Source organism: Pongo abelii, chromosome 19, assembly GCF_028885655.2.
Source record: "Pongo abelii isolate AG06213 chromosome 19, NHGRI_mPonAbe1-v2.0_pri, whole genome shotgun sequence".
NCBI lineage: Eukaryota > Metazoa > Chordata > Mammalia > Primates > Hominidae > Pongo > Pongo abelii.
Window position 1 is genome coordinate 82,397,363 of NC_072004.2, and position 22,415 is coordinate 82,419,777.

Genomic DNA, 22,415 nt, shown 5'->3' on the forward strand with positions numbered 1-22,415 from the left:
TGTGTGTGTGGTGTATGTGTGTGTGTGAGGACTGTGGTGTGTTTGTGTGTGTGAAGAGTGTGGGATGTGTGTGTGTATTTGAGGACTGTGGTGTGCTTGAGGACTGTGGTGTGTTTGTGTGTATGAGAAGTGTGGTGTGTTTGTGTGAGGAGTGTGGTGTGTGTGTTTGAGGACTGTGGTGTGCTTGTGTGTGTGAAGAGTGTGGTGTGTGTATATTTGAGGACTGTGGTGTTTGTGTGTGCAGAGTGTGGTGTGTTTGTGCATGTTAAGAGTGTGGTGTGTGTGTGTGTACTTGAGGACTGGTGTGTTTGTGTGTGTGAGCATCGTGTGTGTGTATTTGAGGAATGTGTATGTGTGTGTATCTGAGGACTGTGGGGTGTGTGTATTTGAGGACTGTGGTGTGTGTGTGAGGACTATGGTGTGTGTGTGTCTGAGGAGTGTGGTGTGTGTGTATTTGTGGACTGTAGTGTGTGTGTGTGAGGAGTGTGGTGTGTGTGTGTATTTGAGGATGGTGGTGTGTGTGTGTCTGAGACATGTGGTGTGTGTGTGTGTATTTGAGGACTGTGGTGTGTGTGTGTGAGGACTATGGTGTATGTGTGTCTGAGGAGTGTGGTGTGTGTGTATTTGAGGACTGTGGTGTGTTTGTTTGTGTGAAGACTATGGTGTGTGTGTGAGGAGTGTGGAGTGTGTGTGCACATGTGTGTGCATTGGGAAGAGGAGCCTGTGTTGAGGGTCTCCTGGGAGAAGCATGAACCTCCCTCTTGGCCAGGTCCCCCCGCCCTTCCCTTCTTCCCCCCACCTCCTTTCTCTCTCTCCTGCCCCAGTGCTCGTCACCTGCTCCTTGAAGCAGTCATTTTTCACAAGGTGTGAGCCGTTTAGGAGGTCCCGGCTGTGACCCCTGAACACTGCCCCGGAGCGTCCTCCCCAAGGCAGGGAGAGAAGACTCCAGTCACATCAGAAACCACAGTGGCCGTGCCAGCGCTCTGTGAGCCCGACCCCACCATCCCCGCTCCTGCGGAGGAGGCACACAGGCAGTCCAGCAGCTCAGGTGGCTTCCCTGAAGTCACATGCACAGTGGCAAAGACACGCTGTGCCCGGGGCTGCCAGCCTCCAAAGCCCTTCGAAGTGCCCCCTGCAGCTGCCCGTGCCCCCAGGAGCCGTTTCAAAGGCAGGCCCAGATGCTTGGTGCCACCAGAGGGGCTTGGAGCCTGGACCCAGAGACTTAGCCAAAGAAAATGAGTCTAGGCAGAGAAGGTGGCCGCGGCTGGCTGCAAGGCAGCAATGGGGAGGCCAGCAAGGGGACATTGGCTTATTCCCTGGCGTATGGGGCACTGATGGGGACTGAGCAGGGCGGCAGGCACTGGGTCGTGTATGGTGCCTGGCTTCAGGCCACCAGCCCTAGTAGGGAGGTCAGACAGGCTCTTAAAGAACTCGAGGTGGAAAATGGTAGGTGCCACAGGAGAGGGACAGGTTCCAAGGCTGGGAAAGTCGGAAGAAGACACAAGACTTCTCTGGGAAACTGGAATTCAAGGAGTTGTTATTTAAGAAACACTTTTCCAACTCGTGCTGAATACAGAGTGGGGAAGAAAACACAAAGCTAGGGAAGCAGCAGAAGAGATCAGACGGGAGAAAGGTGAACTAGCGGTGGCTCATGCCTGTAATCCCAGCACTTTGGGAGGCCGAGGCAGGCGGATCACTGGAGGTCAGGAGTTCGAGACCAGCCTGGCCAACATGGTGAAACCCTGTCTCTACCAAAAAATACAAAAATTAGCTGGGTGTGGTGGCAGGTGCCTGTAATCCCAGCTACTTGGGTGGCTGAGGCACAAGAATCACCTGAACCTGGGAGGCGGAGGTTGCAGTGAGCTGAGATCACGCCACTGCACTCCAGCCTGGGCGACAGAGCAAGACCCTGTCTCAAAATAAATAAATAAATAAAAAGCAAACTAGTAGGGTAAAAAAAAAAAAAAAACCATGTTGGAAAGGGTTCTTAACAGAACACAACAGAAGAGACTAGGAGTTGAAACCCAGGACTGGTGTGCTGAGGGCAGGACTGCTGGACCCCTTAGCAGAAGATATTCTAACCCTTCCACACAGGGTGGGTGCTACAGAGAATGAACAGAGGATGTGGACAGTGCAGAGACAAACACAACACAGCACTTTATGATAAAACGCAATGGGCCGGGCACGGTGGCTCACGCCTGTAATCCCAGCACTTTGGGAGGCCAAGGCGGGTGGATCACAAGGTCAGGAAATCGAGACCATTCTGGCTAACACGGTGAAACCCCGTCTCTACTAAAAATACAAAGAATTAGCTGGGCGTGGTGGTGGGTGCCTGTAGTCCCAGCTACTCGGGAGGCTGAGGCAGGAGAATGGTGTGAACCCGGGAGGCGGAGCTTGCAGTGAGCCGAGATTTTGCCACTGCACTCCAGCCTGGGCGACAGAGCAAGACTCTGTCTCCAAAAAACAAACAAACAAAAAAATCCATGTAAAGTCTGAAGTAATGTACCAGATTGGTTTCTTTGTTGTGGTGAATGTTCCACATAATGTAAAATGTTAACACTAGGGAGAGCTGGATGAGGAGTATATGAAACTCTCTGGACCTTGCAACTGCTTGGTAAATCAAAAATTATTCTCAAATAAAAATGTATTTTAAGTGTTTCAATGCACATGGCCCAGCACTTTCACTGCAAGGAGTGCACCCCGTAGTTGTATCCATGTGCACATGTGAGGCTGCAGACACAAGGATGTCCAAGGCAACCTTGTCACAGCAAAGGGCAGGGAGCCACCCAGACATCTGCTGAAAAGGCCTGGTTAGGTGGGTCGTGAGACTTCCGTATGGTGGTACCGCATGTAGTTAGAAAGACAGGGGCGGCTCTCCACGGCCTGACTCAGAACCATCTCTCAGATGTACTGTTAAGAGAAAAACTAAGAAGCCAGAGTACTGTGCAAAGGAAATAATAGGGGTGTGTGTGTGTGTGTGTGTGTGTATGTGTGTGTGTGTAAGAGAGAAATTTTTTTTCCGGAAGGACATACGAAAGAAGATAACAGTAGTTGCCTTAAAGAGGGGAACTGGGGGCTGAGAGTGTTTTATTGTATACCGCATTTGAACTTTTTACTCTATTACCCATTCAACATTAATTACTGAAAAGAAAAATTAGCAACCAGAATAACGAAATACTCATCAGAGAGGGGAGTGTCCACCTGTTCCCTGCCCTGCCCGTCCCGCTGTGGGTCTAACCTCTGCCTCTTTCCCTCCCTGGCCCCGCTCCCCGCTTCCCTTTCAGGCCTCAGTAACATCATCGGTATCATCGTCTACATTTCCAGCAACACAGGTGACCCGAGTGACAAGCGGGATGAAGACAAAAAGAACCATTACAACTACGGCTGGTCTTTTTACTTTGGAGCTCTGTCTTTCATTGTGGCTGAGACCGTGGGCGTCCTGGCTGTAAACATTTACATTGAGAAAAATAAAGAGTTGAGGTTTAAGACCAAACGGGAATTCCTTAAGGCATCTTCCTCTTCTCCTTATGCCAGGATGCCGAGCTACAGGTACCGGCGACGGCGCTCGAGGTCCAGCTCGAGGTCCACCGAGGCCTCGCCCTCCAGGGACGTGTCGCCCATGGGCCTGAAGATCGCAGGGGCCATCCCTATGGGGGAGCTGTCCATGTACACGCTGACCAGGGAGCCCCTCAAGGTGACCACCGCAGCCAGCTACAGCCCCGACCAGGAGGCCAGCTTCCTGCAGGTGCATGACTTTTTCCAGCAGGACCTGAAGGAAGGTTTCCACGTCAGCATGCTGAACCGACGGACGACCCCTGTGTGAGCCGCCTGCCCTTTCTCTCCGCTCCGGCCTTTCCCCAGAACGGCTCTTTTTGTCACACAGGACGGCATGTGATCCTCAAGACGACGAACAATGAACTAAAGCCAAAAGCAGCCCTCCCTGGCCTCCAGAGGTGGCGTGGGCTGGCTTTGCACGAAGGTTGTGCTGGGAGACCAGACCCGGGGCTGCAGAAGAAGCTGAAGGCTGACTTTGTCCCCTCCCCCAAAAAGGGTGTTTTGATGCCCCAGGGTCTCTGAAATCTCCTGGGAAGCCCCAGAGCTTTCCTGAGGCTGTCTGGCCTTGATCAACTCGGGAAGACAAAATTGAGCCATTATCTCCTCTTGGAAACGAATCTTGCCAGAAAAACGTGATTTCAGGGCCTTCCCTCCCTGCCTGGGCGTCGGGCCACCAGAAGGCTTTGCCGGACGCCAAGAAGACGGTCTCTGGGCTCTTGTCAGCTGCTTTGAACCTGAGGTTCCTGTGTCGTTGAGCCAGAAATCAGACCACCGAAGCTCACTCCCTTCCTCTCCATCTCTCCCTCTCTCTGAGACTCTGGCGGTGGCTTATGATCCTGAAGACAGCTCTGCAGCCAACTGGTGCTTCGGCCTTTGCGCTGTCCCAGGGCCAGCTTCCCTCGACCTGGGGAGGCCATGGCCTGTGGAGGAGGCCCAGGTAAAGGCTGGGGGCTGTTGCTGGCTATCCTCTCTGCTTCTGGAAGTTTCTGCCTCACTCAGAATGGGCAGGACAGACCCACTGACTGGACTTCAGAGTCTGGAGGGTTCCATCGGTCAGGGGAATGGCGGCCGCGTGGCCTCTTGCCGTGCCCCTTGTCATAGACCCGAGGAGCAACTCTGTCCTCTGAGCGTTGGGGGTCCCAGGGGAGAGGTGGACAGACACCTCCCTCCAACTGGCATTTGGCAACAGGAGCCTGGACTTCTGTGCAAGAAAGGGAGACCTAAGGGTGAACAGTGGCCAAAAAAAACCCTAGAGAACAAACATCCATTTCCTAGGTGGTTACAAATCATGACTTCCTGCAAATCAACACCAGGAGAGCAACTTACATTCATTTCTTTGTCTTAAAAAGTAGCAGCAACTGGCCCCACAACTCCTATCATTGTAATTTATTCTGCCACCATCTAACAGGATGGAGTGGAGGGAGTTTGGATAAACGGGCCGAGCTGGGCTCTCTTCCTCCCTACAGAGGGGAGATCTCAGCACTTTGTCCAGAGCTGAGGAAGTGGTTTCTGTGTTTTACAGTTTTTCCAGCCATTCTTTTCCTCCCCCTCCTGAAGCGAGCAAAGAGCGTGGAAGCGTGTGCAGGCTTGGAAGAAGAACTCTCCGGAACGTGAACTTAACCCTCTTTTATATAAAACATGTGCTTTCTAAAGAAAAATTGTTTCTTATTTTTTGAGACTCCTTGATCCACCCTGGAACAGTCACCTGTGGTCCTGGTAGCGTCGTGCTTGGAAATGACGAGCGCATCCTTGCCTCAGCTACCTGCTCACAGCCCATGGGTGGACTCGGCTCCCTGGGGTTCAGACCCGGGTCCGTTCAGCCTAGTGATGATGTCATCGTCTGTCCCATCTTCCTTTGCCCCCAGGAAAGGACGCATCCACCGGTAGCGGCCCCAGCTGACTGCCGCCGTGTGCTGGGGATCTGAAATGAGGCCTGCCAGGGCCCCTGTGTGCTGTGCTATCATCTGTCCCATCTTCCTTTGCCTCCAGGAAAGGACGCATCCACCAGTAGTGGCCCCAGCTGACTGCCACCATGTGCTGGGGATCTGAAATGAGGCCTGCCAGGGCCCCTGTGTGCTGTGCTCCAGAGCCTTCGCTCCCATCAGGGTTGGCATCATCTGGTGGCATGTCCAAGTGTGCCCAGCAGCGGATGCTGAAGCACCAGAGCTCAAGGCCTTCACCTGCTCTAGGCCAGCCCCATCACCACACCCCACCACCTCCACTGCCATGACCAGGCTGAAGGCAGGGAACACGCTGCCCAGACCCGCCATCCAGCAAGGCCCCGAGACTTTTCCTCTGTGATTTCCAAAAGCAAGGCAGCCGTGCTGTTCTGTTTCCTGTCCATCCGCCACCTCCCCTCCCGCTGCCCCAGAAGTTTCTATCATTCCATGGAGAAAGCTGTGTTCCAGTGAATCCTACCTCTTGCCCAGTCCCAGGCAGAGTAAGCAGGGCCCACCTAGGGACCAAGAAAGAGTAGGAAGAAGGGGACGAGCCGGGAGCAAAACCACCTCAGACACCCGGGCCTTCTCAGCCTTCTCCCCGCGGCCAGCCGCGTCTCCGGGGACCCTGGGCCCTGGGCCGCCCATTCCTGGCCCTCCCGCTGCATCTCAGACCTGACGCCCACCTGGGGGGATGTGGTGGCCTGTGCCCGCCTTCTCTTCCACCTCCCGACCCGCCCCCTCGCCCCCACCCCCGTGTGTTTTGCCAGTTAAGCACCTGTGACTCCAGTACCTACTACTGGTTTTAGGTTGGTTGTTCTGTCTTTTTTTTAATTAAATAAAAACATTTTTAAAATGTTCTCTTCTTGATGTAGGGAGGTGGGGGAAGAGCCCCCCATTAGTCTTTGTGGGCAGTTAGGGTGAATAGATGTCCCTGGGTCTGGGGTACACTGTGCCCCTTCCCCCCAACCCCCCGCCGCCAGAAAAGAAGGAGGAGGCCCGGGGGCGGGGAGGCCAGGCTCTGGCCAAGGCCGGGTTTTCTGGCTTTAATCTGGGTCACTGGCCACCTCCCCAGTACCAACGGCTGGTTTCAAACTTCCGGGTGGTGCCATTGAGGTGGCTTTTCACCGATGAGCCAGAAGATACACAGGCTCTTCTGCGTGGGGTGTGGGCCCCTGGGCAGCCAAGAGAGCCAGGCCTGTCCTCCCACAGGGTGGAGGCCGGCCGGAGCCACAGCCACCACGGCCCTAAAGTTGCCCCAAGTGGTTTCAAAGACAGCCACTAGCCAGCCTCCGTTCCCCTCTGAATTCTGAAATGATTACGAAGTAGAGCATCCCTATGACTAAAATGTAAGCATCATGGCTGGCAATGCCAGATGGAAGGATATGGCTCAGACCAGAGGCCAAATGGGCTTCCTCCGCTGTCACTGGACAGTCCCAGGCAGGGCATCCGACCACCCCTGCCCCAGGCCACAGGGAGGAGTAAGGTAAGGAACTGAGAGGGGGCCGGAGGGACCCCTCTAGCCCGGGCAATGGCCAACAAATGGCACAGGCCCCAGCCGACGACCACTGCAGACAGCCAGGTTCACCCTCACAGGTGGGCACAGACCGCCACCTTCCCCTCCTTGAAGGCATGAGGAGGGATAAGCAGCGCCCTCTCCTGGTTCTGCCCAAGCTGCAGCCCAGGAGACCTTTGCATCCAATTACACTTTGCCTTTTCTTTCTTTCTTTTTTTGTTTTTGAGATGGAACCTCACTCTGTCGCTCAGGCTGGAGTGCAGTGACGTCATCTCAGCTCACTGCAACCTCTGTCTCCTGGGTTCACGCCTCAGCCTCCCAAGTAGCTGGGACTACAGGTGCCCACCACCACGCCCGGCTAATTTTTTGTATTTTTAGTAGAGACAAGGTTTCACCATGTTAGCCAGGATGGTCTCGATCTCCTGACCTCATGATCCACCCGCTAGGCCTCTCAAAGTGCTGGAATTACAGGTGTGAGCCACAGCGCCAGGCCTGCCTTTTTTCAGGACTTTGACCTTGAGTTTTCTTGCTAAGAGCCACAGGCTTCACTGCTTCTCCTGGAACCAAGAGGCACCAAACTCTTAAGCCTCTTTCAAGAGAACTTTGGTCTCACGAATAGCTTTCCTACCCGGGTCCCAGCGAAAAGCATGGAGCAGGGAGGCTGAGGGCCCAGTGTCCCTACATCACTGCATCAAAGCTGCAGGAACCACACTTGGCTTTTCTGAACTTTCTGCCCCAGCTTTTAACCTTCTTTCCTCTTATGTGAGACAGGCACCTGGGGAAACTGATGTGCTGAGCCACCAGGCCCTGGGGCCAGGGGAGCTCAGGCCTTTGCCCACCCCCACCTACTGACCCCCTGCCAAGCTCCGAGCAATAATTCCACGCTGCCCAGAGTCGGCACCCTGTGCCAGAACTTCTGTGTCTCCTGTTTACTCTTAGCCCCTAGGAAACTGGCTCAGCGCAAGCTTCCCAGCCACCCTGGGTCTTCTCCCAGGCCAGACTGCATTTAGTGACTTGGTTCCACCTCCCATGGTCACGTGGTCCCATGTTTAAGTTCAACTAAAAACTCTGCCTCCATAACATGCAGAGTTAGAGACACAATAACTGGCATAGAGATAATTATTCTAGTTACAGAGTCAAAATGCTGCTGATTAAACAACGGGTGCACCAAAATCTCAGAAATCACCCCTAAAGAACTTACTCATGTAACCAAACACTACCTGTTCCCCAAACACCTATTAAAATAAAAAATAAATTAAAAAAAAAATGCTGCTGAGGGCCAGGCACTGTGGTTCATGCCTGCAATCCCAGCACTTTGGGAGGCTGAGGTGGGTGGATCACTTGAGGTCAGGAGTTTGAGATCAGCCTGGCCAACATGGTGAAACCCCTGGCTATACTAAAAATACAACAATTAGCCGGGCGTGGTGGCTCACGCTTGTAGTCCCAGCTACTCAGGAGGCTGAGGCAGAAGAATCGCTTGAACCTGGAAGGCGAAGGTTGCAGTGAGCCGAGATCCCGCCACTGCACTCCAGCCTGAGCGACAGAGCAAGAGCCTTTAAAAAATAAATGCTGCTGAAAACCCCTGCTCCTCCAGCCCAGTAGCCCCATTCTATCCTGGCACTGGTGTTACTTAGAACAGGCCGACTACTTAACCAACAACCCCAAACATATACAGGCTTCATAGAATAGAAGTTCATTTCTCACTGCTATAGAGTCCACTCAGCTGTGCAGGGGTGGGTCCGAGGCTCCACCCAGTCATGCAGACATTCAGAGACCCGTGGAGGCTCTGCCATCTTCAACATGGGCTTCTTCGATTGCTCTGGGCATTGATGTCCAGTGGGCAGTTGGAGGGGAGAGAGAATAGCGGGTGGAGAGCCTTGTGGGAGGTTTTAACAGACCAGGAAGTTGTGACTTCACCCTCTGTCCACATGCCATTGGCCGGAACTCGATCACGTGGCCATGTCTAAGAGCAGGGGAAGGTGGGAAATGTAGTCTAGTTCAGGGGAAAAGGAAAAGAGCTTGGGGAAGAGCTGGTCAGTGTCAGCCCCCGGTCTCTGTCTTTTGTTTGGTAACTCCCTCCTTGGCCTCTCTCCGCTGAACTTTTTTTGGGCATGCCGACTTTAAAGTGACAGCTTTTCCTGGGACTGCATCAACCTGTATGTCCTGAGCCCCTCCTTCAGCTCCAACGGGATGTCTGACCTCTTCTCTGCTCCAGATGCCCCATCTGTAGCATCCGTCCATACTACCTTCAACCCAGGTTGGAGGAACGGTCTTGAGCTTGTGCCTAGACTCAAACAAGAACCGCAGAATTATTGAACATCATGCTCAACAGAAGTGGCAGATATTTTAGGACTATCTCATCCAACTTGATCATTATATCCATGATCAAGGTACCACCAGAAAAATGCATACATTTGATCATTATAGAAAAGGATCAGTCCCCAAGAGGAAAGAAGAGGGATAGAAGGAAGGAAAAATGAAAGGAAGGAAGAAAATCTTTTTTTTGAGAATTTTCGTAACAACCATGAAAGGGAGATATCACTAGCCCAGTGGTTTTCAAGTAGGGGCAATTTTGCATCTCAAGGCAATGTTGACCATTATATGGAGATATTTTTGGTTGTCATAACTTGAAAGGGTGGTGCTGCTGACATCTATTGGGCAGAGGCTGAGGATGCTGCTAAGTATCCTACAACGCACCAAACAGCCCCCTGCTTCATCCCCCAAAATAATAATCTGCCACAAATATCAATCGTGCTGAGGCTGAGAAGCCCCGCACTCACCTGATTCAACAGTGAGGGAAACTGAGGCACAGAAAGGGTGACACCACTTGTGCATCTTCACATGGCAAGGTTTTTGGTGCTTAGTGTATCTAGGCTGTGGGCATACTAGGAAAACGCATATATTTAATCCCAGCATCTCCTTTCCCCGCAACCCATTTAGATTTCTGCCTTCTTCTTCTTCTTCATTGTTGAAGCAACAGTTTCAGAAACAGACATTGGAGTCTGAGGAAAGGAATGGGAAACGGCCCCTGTCCGTGGGGAGGGGGGCATTCTTGGAAGCCTGTGTCCCTGTGTCTGGGAACAGAATGATGATGGAATTCAATCAGAACAGGCAGCAGGAGAACAACCCCAGAAGCCTGGCCCAACCTGACACAGGGACTCACCCTCCTCCGCCCACATCCCAGAAGCTGCAGTGAGGTGGCAGAGGAACAGAAAGACGGAGGTCAAAACCCAGCTCCTCCACTCCGAGGGGCAGCAGTGGGCAAGTCACCCAGCCTCTCTCAGAGCCCATTCTCTCCTCAGTCACATGAGGCAGGTGACATCCCTTGCCTCGCATTGTTGGGAGAATAAATTACATTTTCAACAAGGAAATGCACAAAAACACCCCAATTCAGTGACTGGTATTCAAGTGAGTGTTCAGGAATGTTTGTTGACAAACAATACTAAAGGAATTTCCCAAAGTGGATTATCCTAGAACAGCCCTTGGAGGCAGTGCTCTGAGAGCCAGGCCCAGAGGGTGCCTGGCGCACTGCACTTTGCTTTGGGAGAAACCTGCCATCCATTCTTGAGTCTCACACCTGGGAGCGGCCCTGCTGCCAGCTCCTTCTATTGCCGAAGCCCATTTGTTTTCACCCTCAGTGTCCTGGGCTGCTAGGCGGAGGTGGTCAGGGCGGCTGTGTGGCTGCTGCTTTCTTTGCAGGACCTGACAACCCCCAAACCCTGCTGGGGCCCTCCTGGTTCCATGAAGGTTATGCAGGCTGCAAGAGCCCAGTCCTGACAAGCTCCCAGGTGCCCTGTTCTGGGTCCCTAACATGGAACCACAGGAGCTGGCACCAAGGAGGGGCCTGGGAGAAAGAGGGGGTGCGTGGATGAGAAGTAAGGGGGCAAGGGAGACCTTCCTGTAGGGAGCTCAGAACCAGCCATGTTCTGAGCCTTCAGCTCCTTGCATTGGTACCCAAGACAGCATCCCTCTCTCACTGCCTAGCCCTAGAGATCTGGGGCAGGGGGAGGGATGGGAGGAGAGATATGGTTGCTCAGGGACCTTAGAATCCAGAGGGTGGAAGATGGGGCAGATATACCTGAGGCAGATGTTCTTAAACTTGCAGCTTTCAGCAAAACTGCTGGTGCAACCTCAAGAACAGAAGTCCTGCAATCAAAGAGGGTTACCAACCCACATCCTTGTGTGCTTAGAGCCCATTCCCTCCTGAGTCACCTGAGGGAGGTAACATCCCCCAAACAGCAGTGTTGGAGCTGCAGGAGAGGAGGCTTGGAGGGACCTACACCTGACCTTTGTCCCCTAATAAGTATTCTGGGGACACATTCACTCCTATGGGACACCCAGAGGCCAAGGAAAAGAGCGGGCCTTCTTGTCTGCCTCCAAACCCAGCCAAAAGCTTGTCCAAATGCACAGCCTGAGGGCCTGGGCTTTGGGGACAGCAGCCTCAGCCACCACCTGCCCCCACTGCCCCGACCACTCCACAGCCAGCAGCTTCGTACTGCTCTCCTCTCCAAAGGCTGAGCCTGCTTCATCCACCAGACCAGACATTTAGCCATTCTCAGCCATCCAAAATAGAATTCCCGCCAGCTGCCTAGTATATTCATCAGTAGGGCTGCATGACAAACTGCCTCAAAACACAGTGGTGTTAAAACAACTATTCAGTATACTCAAGGACTCTTGTCTCTGCTTGAGCAAGACAGGGTGAGGATGATTTTTCTCTGCTTCACTGTCTGGGGCCTCAGCTGGCAGACTCCAAGGCTGGGGGCTGGAATCATCTGGAGGTTCCCCGTTTAACTCACATGTCTGGTAGCTGATGCTGGCACTTGACCAAGACCTTAGGTTCAGTTTTCAGCCTGAATCTTTACACATGGACTCTCTGTGTGGCCTGAGCTTCCTCACAGCATAGTGAGTGAGTCCAAAGACGAGTGTCTCAAGAGTAAGAAAGATGGAGGTCTCAGAAGGCACAGAGCATCACTTCCAGTGTATGGTAAGGGTTGGAATGGTCAAAAGACCACTTAGCGTTCAAGGGGAGAGGAAATAGACTCCACCCATTTATAAGGAGTAACAAGGTTCTGGAAGAAAAAGTGGGAGCAGAAATACTGCTCTGGTCGTTTTTTAGAATCTGCTCCCCTCATCTCTCTAGTACCTTGTCAGACTCTAGGCTTCTCCACCCACAGACCCTCCCTCCCATCCTCCATCTCCACTGTGCCCCCAGAACTTGCCACATCTTTACATCTCCTCACTGTGGTCTCCTTCCACCTCCTGAAATAAAAGAAACCATGCCCTCACCCAAGGACACTGTGTCCTCCCTGGTGAAAGCTGTCCATTCTGTAGAGGTTCTCTGCCCAGGTTCCCAATATAGCACTCCCAGCAGTCCAGCCCCAGACTCAGTCCCAAGAGATACACAGGTGGGAAGGGAGAAAGGATCTGAGGGACCTTAGACTCCAAGGACTGGCTGGGGCAGACACACCTGAGACAGGTATTTTTTAACTTGTAGCTTCCAGCAAAACAGCTGGTGCAATCTCAGGAATAGAAGTCAACTATAACAGATGGTTATGAGCTCATGTCCTTGCACTTGGAATTGCAGGCAAGGAGAGTTGGTGGTGGTGGTTGGGGGATGCTAACACCTGCAAACCATCACTCCTCCACCCTCCTGGGGCAAAGTTTTCTCCTCTGAGGGTCTAAGTTGGCCATCCTGAGCCCTTTCTCAACCCCATCATCTCCCCAACTCCTTCCTGGCCTCTCCCTCAATTTCATCAAAGACTTCATCTTGGCTAAAGCCTTCCTCTGTACCCCAAATACTGCTGCCATCACAGCACATCGATGTCCATGGGGCCAACCACTCTGACTCCCTGACCACACAGCTCTCTGGTCTTCTCGCCTCCATTGACTTTTATCTCCAACCTTGACCTTGTCATCACCCCTAACTGTCCCAGTGTAATCTTCAGGGCCATCATTCTCCTCTCTGACCACAGTCTCCAGTGCTCCCAATTCCTCCATGCTGTCTCCACCATGAATCCCATTCTTCAACCTCATCGAGCCTCCAGGTCTTGTTCAACCTCATCGAGCCTCCAGGTCTTGTTCAACCTCATCGAGCCTCCAGGTCTTGACTCCTCCATTCTCTCCCAATCTATCAATGCTTCCTAGTTTCAGGGCCATCCTAACCAGTCCAGACCATGGTGAGGCATCATTTAACCTCGCCTTTGCCAACACTTCAGTTCCCTTGGGCTCTCTTCTATTATTTGTCTCCTAGAAGATCCCCAACCCTCTTCCAATCTCACCTCTCAAATTTTCTCCATCTCTGCACCTGAGCCTCAGGGTAACACTAGAGAAAATCAAGTGATTTGTAAATTGGTGCCTGTGGGAGGCAGAATGGTGGTCCCCTGAGATGTCCACATCCTAATCCCTGGAACCTGTGAATATGTGGCCTTACATGACAAAAAGGACTTTGAGAGTGTGATTAAATTAAGAATCTTCAGATGCTCAGATTATCCTGGATTATCTGGGTGGCCCCAGATAGAAGGACAAAGGTCCTTCTAAGGGAAAGAGGGAGGCAGGAGTGTTGGAGGAGGGCTGTGACAGAGCAGCAGAGGTCAGAGTGATGGGACTGCTGGCTTTGAAGAAGGAAGGGGCCACAAGCTGAGGACCACTGGCAGCCTCTAGAGGGTGGGAAATCTGAGGGGTCTCCCCTGGAGCTTCCAGAAGAAACACTTTCATTTTTAGCTCTGCCAACACTTTAGCCCTGCCAACACTTTCATTTTTAGCTCAGTGGGACTTAAAACCTCCAGAACTGATATGATAATAAATTTGTATTGTTTAAGCCACTAAGTTTGAGGTAATTTGTTCCAAGAGCAAGAGCCAATGAATACAATCTCATGTGTATGCACAGGGCTGGTACTATGCTGCACCCCAGCTATCATCCTCAATGCCCTTGATGTGGTTTGGCTGTGTCCCCACTCAAATCTCATCTTGAATTGTAGCTCCCATAATTCCCATGTGTCGTGGGAGGGACCAGGTGGAGATAATTGAATCATGGGGGCAGTTTCTCCCATACTGTTCTCGTGGTAGTGAATAAGTCTCATGAGATCTGATGGTTTTATAGATGGGAGTTCCCCTACACAAATTCTCTTGCCTGCCACCATGTAAGACGTCCCTTTTCTCTTCCTTGTCTTCCACCACGATTGTGAAGCCTCCCGAGCCATGTGGACCTGTGAGTGCATTAAATCTCTTTCCTTTATAAATTATCCAGTCTCAGTTATGTCTTTATTAGCAGCATGAGAACAGGCTAAAACAGCCCTTGTCAGTGGGCACCCCAATACTCACAACAGCTATTTCAGACTCTCACTACCTCCACGAAACCCTCCATACATCATTTCCATCTCCTATTCTCAGCCATTGGCCCCATTTCTGAGGTAACCAAGAAAACAGAAGCCTTTAGATGGCAATCCCTTCACCTCCCCACCCCTCCACCACCTGTAGACTGGTTTCTCTCATGACTCATCTCTTGTTTGGTCCTTTCCATCCTGGTCGGGGAGGTCACCTCCCTCTTTGTGTCCATCGCCAGCCCTTTCATTTGAGGTCTGGTCATTCCCATCCCTTCCCCTAGAATCTTGCATTTCTGTCTTAAAACTGCAAATACCAGGCCGAACGCGGTGGCTCACGCCTGTAATCCAAACGCTTTGGGAGGCCAAGGTGGGTGGATCTCGAGGTCAGGAGATCGAGACCATCCTGGCTAACAAGGTGAAACCCCGTCTGTACTAAAAATACAAAAATTAGCTGGGAGTGGTGGCGGGCACCTGTAGTCACAGCTACTTGGGAGGCTGAGGCAGGAGAATGGCTTGAACCTGGGAGGTGGAGCTTGCAGTGAGCCGAGATTTCACCACTGTACTCCAGCCTGGGCAACAGAGGGAGACTCCATCTCAAAAAAAAAAAAAAAAACACGGCAAATGCCAAACTTCCCTCATGCCTCTCCTTCCCTTCTAAGCTAAGCACTTCACAAAAAGCTCTACACTTGTTGTCTACCCTTCCTCGCCTCCCATTTCACTCCTCAATTTACTGCAGTCTGCCTTGATTTTTTACCTGCCAGTTGTCAAAACCAATGGACATGTTTCACTCTTGACCTCTGTAGTGCCAGAACTTATCAGCCACTCTTGCCTTCTAGGGATGTCCTCTGCTCCTGACCTCTAAGACCCTACCCTCTTGGTTTCCTCTATTTCTCTGCCTTCTCCTTCTCTTCTCCTTTGCTGGCTTGGTTTCCATTCTGTATCCTTATATCTTAGGCCACAGAACTCCCGGATTCCACTCTTGGAGCTCCTCTCCTCTTTACCTTGTCACTTCCCTTAAGTAACCTCTTCCCTCTCACTATTACAACTACCACCAAGTCCATATGTCTAACTCAGATCCTTCCCCAAGCTCCAGATCTCCTCCTGGTGTGTCTGCAGCCGACTGCCCTTGTCTCCCAAAATCTGTTCTCCCGTCTTCCATGGTAATAGAGAGCTTTAGCTTGCTAAATGGCCACCCAGCTAATCTCCGGGGCCCTTGGAGATGGTCAGAGGGATAAGTTCTCAACAATTTAAGTGTTTTGTGCAACCAGTGTGTCCACTGCTTATAAGGAAGTTGTTTGGTTTGAACTCCCACTCTTTCCCCCTGCTTGTGGTCCGGAGCTGCCATGTCAGTGACCCTGGCCTTGCACACGAGGACGATACCCCAGAGCATGGTGGAGCAACAAGACAGAAAGCACCCGTGTTCCATTAATGACTGGATGGAGACAATCACCCTGCCAGCCACACTGCTTGAAAGAGAGGCATGCCATGCTTCTGCCCAGTTAAGCCACTGCCTTTGGGGGTCTCACTGTGACAGCAGCATGGCCTGTATCTAATGAATACAGTGCCTGAGCCCGAACCCATCTCCTGAACACTCAGTCTTTTCTCCTCCAGCTCATCTCGTCTGTCAGTAGCATCACTGTCCACCCAGGCTCCCGAGTCTGAAATCCCAACTCCTTCCTTCCATGTTTAATCTCTCACCAAATCCCTCTGGGTCTCCCACCTGTGGGTCCTCCCAGTAGACCCCTTCCTGCTTTGGTTCCCACTGCCATCTCTGTCTTCATTCAGGCTTTTGTTATTTCCATCTCAACCCCTTCTATTGCCTGCATTGCTGCTGGTCCAGAGTATTAGTCCATTTTCACACTGCTATAAAGATACTACCTGAGACGGGGTAATTTATAAAGGAAAGAGGTTTAATTGACTCACAATTCCACATGGCTGGGGAGGCCTCAGGAAACTTACAGTCATGGCAGAAGGTGAAGGAGAAGCAAGTACTCTCTTCACAAGGCAGCAGGAAAGAGAGAGAGAGGAGGAGGAAGCGCCAGACACTTACCAAACAACCAGATCTCATGAGAACTTCCTCGCTATCACGAGAACAGCATGAGGGAAAACCCTGATCCAATCACCTCCCACCACGTGGGGATTCCATGTGGGGATTACGATTTGGATTGACATATGGGGATTACAATTTGGATTACAATTCAAGATGAGATTTGGGTGGAGACTCAGTCAAACCATATCATCCAGGTAGATGTAGACACATCAACGCTCTGTTTAAAACCCCTCTGCACACTGGTCACGGTGGCTCACGCTGTAATCTTAGCACTTTGGGAGGCCGAGGTGGGTGGATTGCTCAAGGCCAGGAGTTCGAGACTAGCCTGGCCAACATGGCAAAACCCCATCTCTACCAAAAAAATACAAAAATTAGCCGGGCATGGCGGTAGGCACCCGTAGTCCTGGCTGAGATGGGAGAATTGTTTGAACCCGGGAGGCAGAGGTTGCAGTGAGTCAAGATCGCCTCCTGCACTTCAGACTGGGTGACAGAGTGAAACCCTGTCTCAAAAAAACAAAAACAAAAACAAAAAAACCCATTCTGCAGCTCCAGATACTCTTAGACGAAAGTACGCTATTTTTTGACATGGTTTACTGGGCTCTGCAAGGTCTGATCCCTACCCATCTCTCCAGCCATGTCTCTCTGTTCTCCGGCTTGCCTCCCTTCACCTGCCCAGACCTAACCACTTATGCAGTTTAGAGTCTGGACTTCTCCTCCCCATAACCTCCACACCTGCTCTTTCCCTGCCAGCTGGTCCTTCCTTCCTCTGTCCTCACCCCACTCAGCCTCCATTTCACCCATGAGGTCTCCTGACTACCCCCTCCAGTGTCACTGTCCCTAACCTAGTGGGCCAGGGGTCCCCAAGGCTGCCCTCAGGTGGTCTCAATGATTCACTAGGAGGACTCACAGAACTCAGAACAGCTGTTGTACTCATGGTTACAGTTTACTGCAGAGAGAATCCAGATTAAAATCAGCACAAGAAAGGGGTGCACAGGGCAGAGTTCAAGAGAGACCAGGTGTGGGCTTTCAGTTGTCTCCCCCAAGGGAGTGGAACAGACTTCATTCTCCCAGCAATGCTGTGTGACAACATGCACAAAGTATCGCCAACCAGGGAAGCTCATCTGAGGTGAGACTTGGTGTTCAGGTTTTTTATTGAGGGTCGGTGCCTATGTGACTGACCTTAGCTACTCAGTATTCAGTCCCGCATCCCAGAGGTCAAACTATCTGAGGTGGTCCAGGGCCCTTACCATCAATCACATTGTTAGCCTAAACTATCTGGTGTGGTCCAAGACTCCAGCTAGGCGAAAACACTCTTATCAGGTAGAGTATTCCAAGGGCATAGAGGTTATCTCCCAGGAGCTAGTTAAGGGCCAGTTCTTTCTTTGGAATGTGTAGGGTTTGGACAACCCAGGCCTGCTGAGTTAACCTTTTACTGAACACCAATGTTCCCAGCATGCCCTCTGCTATCCATCAGAGCAGACTCATGTTAGTTGATGCCTGACTCTCCCACCAGACTGTGGGCTCCTAGAGGGCAGACTCGATGTCTTATTCACATTCTAATAGCCCTACGGTGATCAGTAAGTGTTTAATGAATGAATGAATGACAACAACAGTCACAAAATAATATTTCCCTAGCTCCATCACTACCCATTCTGCAGGAACCACTGTCATCATCAGATTTCTCCAGAAGCATTCCCAGAGTGAGAGCAGTGAGGCAGACAGTCAATGGGGATTTGCATGTTCTTATCAAACTTCTATTCTCTTGGCTAGAAAATCATCATCGTTATCTTTTGACTCTGACCTGCTCAACAAGATGTTTCCTGCTGCTGCCCAAGCCATGGGCACCAACACTGCAGGTGCCCAGCCCTCTCAGAGTCCCCTGAAGCTTCTTGTGAAGTAACATACATCACAGTCTTCATGTGCGTGTTACACGTGCACACATGCATTACCGCATTTAATTCTCGCTATAACCCCACAAGGTAGTTATGATCCTCCCTTCTTTGTGAGCAAGAAACAGGCTCAGAAAGGTGACCCATCTCTCACAAGGCACACACACAGTCAACAGCAAAGCTGGGGTTCCAGGCTATGACTGTCACTTCCAGAAAGGACATGCGCTTTCCCTAACAGCTGCATGCTCCACACAGCAGCCACCCCGGGACACTGGCATGATGCTTACCACATCCTAGGCACCACCTGTACGATTACTTGCTTCATCTTTTTCTTTAAATTGTCACTTTTAATTTGACCTTGCCCTAAAGAAATTATATTAATAATATAATTCAGATCCTCATGAAAAGAAATATGAAAATCTTTAGGCCAGGCGCGGTGGCTCACACCTGTAATTGCAGCACTTTGGGAGGCCGAGGCGGGTGGATCACTTGAGGTCAGGAATTTGAGACCAGCCTGGCCAACACGGTGAAACCCTGTCTCTACTAAAAATACGGAAATTAGCCGGGCATGATAGCACATGCCTGTAATTCCAGCTACTTGAGAAGCTGAGGCAGGAGAATTGCTTGAACCCTGGAGGCGGAGATTGCATTGAGCTGCGATCACACCACTGCACTCCAGGCTGGGTGACAGAGGGAGACTCCAACTCAAAAAAAGAAACATAAAAGTCTTTAAATCAAGGGCTGCCTGCTCTCCTCCTGCAGGGGTGTACAGGGCGCACTTTGAGAACCCCAGCTGCGGGCTCAAGTCTCCTGAGGGGCCCATGTCCTGCCTGGAACTCCTCTTCTCCACACCTCTCCACGCAGGCTGAGTTCTGTCCCAGGAGACCCCACAGCCCCTCCCAGTATGATTTCAGCTGCCCTAACAGTTTGTGGACTCCTCAAGGGCAGGGAGTGGGTCTTCTTCTGCTTGGCAGGGCAGAAATCCCAGCGTGGGCCTTATCGTGCCCCAACTTAATTATGGCCCAAGCCCTGGCTGGCCTGTATGTTCTGGAGGCCTCAGGAGGGTCCTGGATCAACAGGGAGGGAAATGGCCACTGTGGTCAGGGCAGCCAGAAAAAGCTGCCAGAAATGGAAGCTAGCAGAGGGGGGTTGCGAAATAAAGGGAGTTGGGCTGGTGCAGATAGGATAAAAATATCTCAGGGGTGCAAGTAAGCATCAACATCTGGAGAACAGAACAGGAAAGGAGCCCCCCAAATTTCCCACAACACTGTGAGTGCCACGCATCCAGGGCGATTGATTTCTTACCATTACGTCCTTCGCTGAATCAAGTACTCAATACTCTATTAAATGCATGACGGCCACTCTCTGGTCTCCTCTTATGAGAACACTGCTACGGCTGGGCTCTGTGTCCACACCCAAATCTCACCTTGAATTGTAATAATTCCGTGTCATGGGGAGGACCCAGTGGGAGGTAATTGAATCATGAGGGTGAGTCTTTCCTCTGCCATTCTCATGATAGTGAATAAATCTCAAGATCTGATGGTTTTATAAAGGGCAGTTCCCTGCACGTGCTCTCTTGCCTGATACCATGTAAGACGTGCCTTTTCTCCTTCTTCACCTTCCACCCTAGCCATGTGGAACTGTGAGTCCATTAAACCTCTTTCCTTTATAAATTACCAGTCTTGGGCATGTCTTTATTAGTGGTGTGAGAACAGACTAAAACGCACACTGCTCCCATCACAAGGGCCCCACTTCCATGAGCTCATTTCATTATCTCCCAAAGATCCCACCTCTACACACCATCACACTGGGGGTTAGGCTTCAACATATGAACTTGGGGGAAACATGATTCAGCCCATAGCGCCTACTATGGCTAAGCTGGTTCAACGCACTCCCTCCAGTCCTTCCACCCGCTCCACAGCCAGGCCCGTTGCCTTCATTTTACAAGAGGCAGCTTAGAAAGGCTAATGACTTACTGGAAGCTGCACAGCTGGACCCAAGCAGTGCAGGGATTTGCTTGGGGCTGGCCAGCTCCATCACCCTCTAGCTTGGTCCCCCTCTCGCATGCTGCCTCCCTGAGATGCTCCTCTCCCTGTTGCCCTGGAAAGGGTGAGATCTGGGGGGACGACATGGATGTTGCCCTGTCCAACTTTCAGCAAATGCCTGCGGCTACTGAAGTCCCTTCCTGGCCCCGCCATGCCCTTGGGGAACCAGGCAGGCAGCGCGGCAGTACCTCTGTGAGCAGAAAAGGTGTATCTGAGGGAGCTTTCAGTAAACAGGGAAGACAAAGTGGACCTGCCCGCAGTAGCTGCAGCTGCGGGTCTCGTGGTGCGACTTACACAAAGATGACTTCAAAAGGCAGAGGCCATCAATCTTTAATGCTTTCACTGCACTGGGGCGGAGGACTCTGGACCCCTGCATGGGACACAAACCTGGCCCCCACCGAGGGAAAGAGCAGCAGAAGCTCCTGGTTGCTGTCCTCGCCAAGGCCTGGCATCTTTGAAGGGTCTGCAATGTCATCATGGCTGGCGCTGGGTGCACCCTCTGGGCTGGGCCCTTTCAGGGTGCTTTCCAAGGCCGTCAGAGGCTCTTGGCACCGAAGAGCTTAGGGCTTCCACCCCCACCACACCAGGAAATTCAAAAGACACTTTCAGTCTTCCAATGACACTGTATTTACTTGTAATGCTAAAATTAAATAGCTTCTTTCTAGATATTCTGTCTTCAAACACTGGAACCCTCTTCTGGCTCCCCAGCTACTGCTTTGCTGAGGTGCCTGGCACTCAGTAGGTCTGCTCAAGCTGTCCAGCACCCCCTGAGATCCCCAGGTGCCAGGATCCTGAAGCTGGGCCCCCACAAACAACAAGAGAGGGCTCAGAGGCTGCGGCCATGTCCCAGCTTCTGGGAGTTCCCCATGGAGACGGTCTACCCACCTGGTGACAGGCAGTTTCTCCGCGAGCTGAAGCAGGGGCGGCGGCATATGTCAACAGTCAGTCAGCGATCAGTCAGTTGTGATGGATTAGCGCCCACAGGGAACACAGAGGTGGGGGGACAGGGAGGAAGGGAAGCAGAGATGAGAACAGTGGGGAGAGAAGCTCTCAGGAGATTGTAATATGGATGAGAGACTGATTTTAAAAATATGGAAGTTTGGATGGAACTGCAATAAGCACAAGCCTGTGGCTGGAGACGCGAGGGTTCAGCTCAGCCCTGGGGCTGTTCACCAGGTGGTCCTGGCTCGTCACGTCTCCTCTCTGGGCTGCAGATTCCTAATCTGTCACAATAGATCTTGAAGTTTCTTCCCAGTTCCAACCATTCGTTATGACTTTGGGCCCTGGGTCCTGAAACCTGGCTTCCTCATTTTCCTGCTGTGTGACCTTGGACAAGTGACTTCATGTCTCTGAGCTTCCATGTCCTTGTCTGTGAAAATGGCAGTAACAGTTGTAGTCTCCTTGTGGATTGGTGTGAAGAGTAACTGTGATGATGGATGAAGGCTTAGCAGAGTACCTGGTAGATGGTAAGCACTCACTGAAGATGAGCCACTGTTCTGATTATCATCATCATGAACTTTCTGTGATTCTAAGGCTGGAGGCCGAAACATTTCTGTCCATGTGGGCAGAGTCTCTGTAAATCATGTCAATCTGGGGCCAGGATTTTGAAGCTCAAGGCTCCACCCAGCTCAGGAGGCTATTCCTGGTCATGCATCAGCCTCTCGGCTACACCCAAAAAGGGCCACCCTGTGAGCCGAGAAGGAAGAGATGACACAACCCAGGAGAGATGTAGAGGCCGGAGCCTCGGGGACCAGCCTGGGGGCCAGGCGGGTGCACAGGACCCTCAGAGGGTGGTCGATCCTGGGCTTTCTGTGTTCTCTGCCGTTATCTGCACACCCATGAGCTCCTAATGGTCCCCTATAAATCAACCTATTCATTCTTTTTTACTCACACACTTATTTTGCAAATTAAAACATAACTGGAAAATCGTTATCACCTGCTGTTAATAGAAGGCAAAACCAAACACAGTGCCCTGAAAACAGAACGACCAAGTCCAGCAGGATTCCTCGTCCTCTTTAGGCCGTTCTCGCCTTGTTTCAAAGGACACTTTATGGGCAATAATGACACTGACCTCGAACGGAGCTTTGCTCTGGACCCAGTT

The 22,415-nt window shown here is 51.6% G+C and overlaps 1 protein-coding gene across 1 annotated transcript in view; it reads left to right on the plus strand.

Annotated features, from left to right (window-relative positions):
• The window catches only part of CACNG4 (calcium voltage-gated channel auxiliary subunit gamma 4), a 69,013-nt gene extending 63,291 nt beyond the window's left edge, over nt 1–5,722 (plus strand). The window contains exon 4 of the mRNA XM_024235671.3: nt 3,285–5,722. Coding sequence (XP_024091439.1) covers nt 3,285–3,823 — 539 coding nt within the window. The 3' untranslated portion in view covers nt 3,824–5,722. The remainder of the gene's footprint in view (nt 1–3,284) is intronic.
• Nucleotides 5,723–22,415: the final 16,693 nt, after the last annotated feature.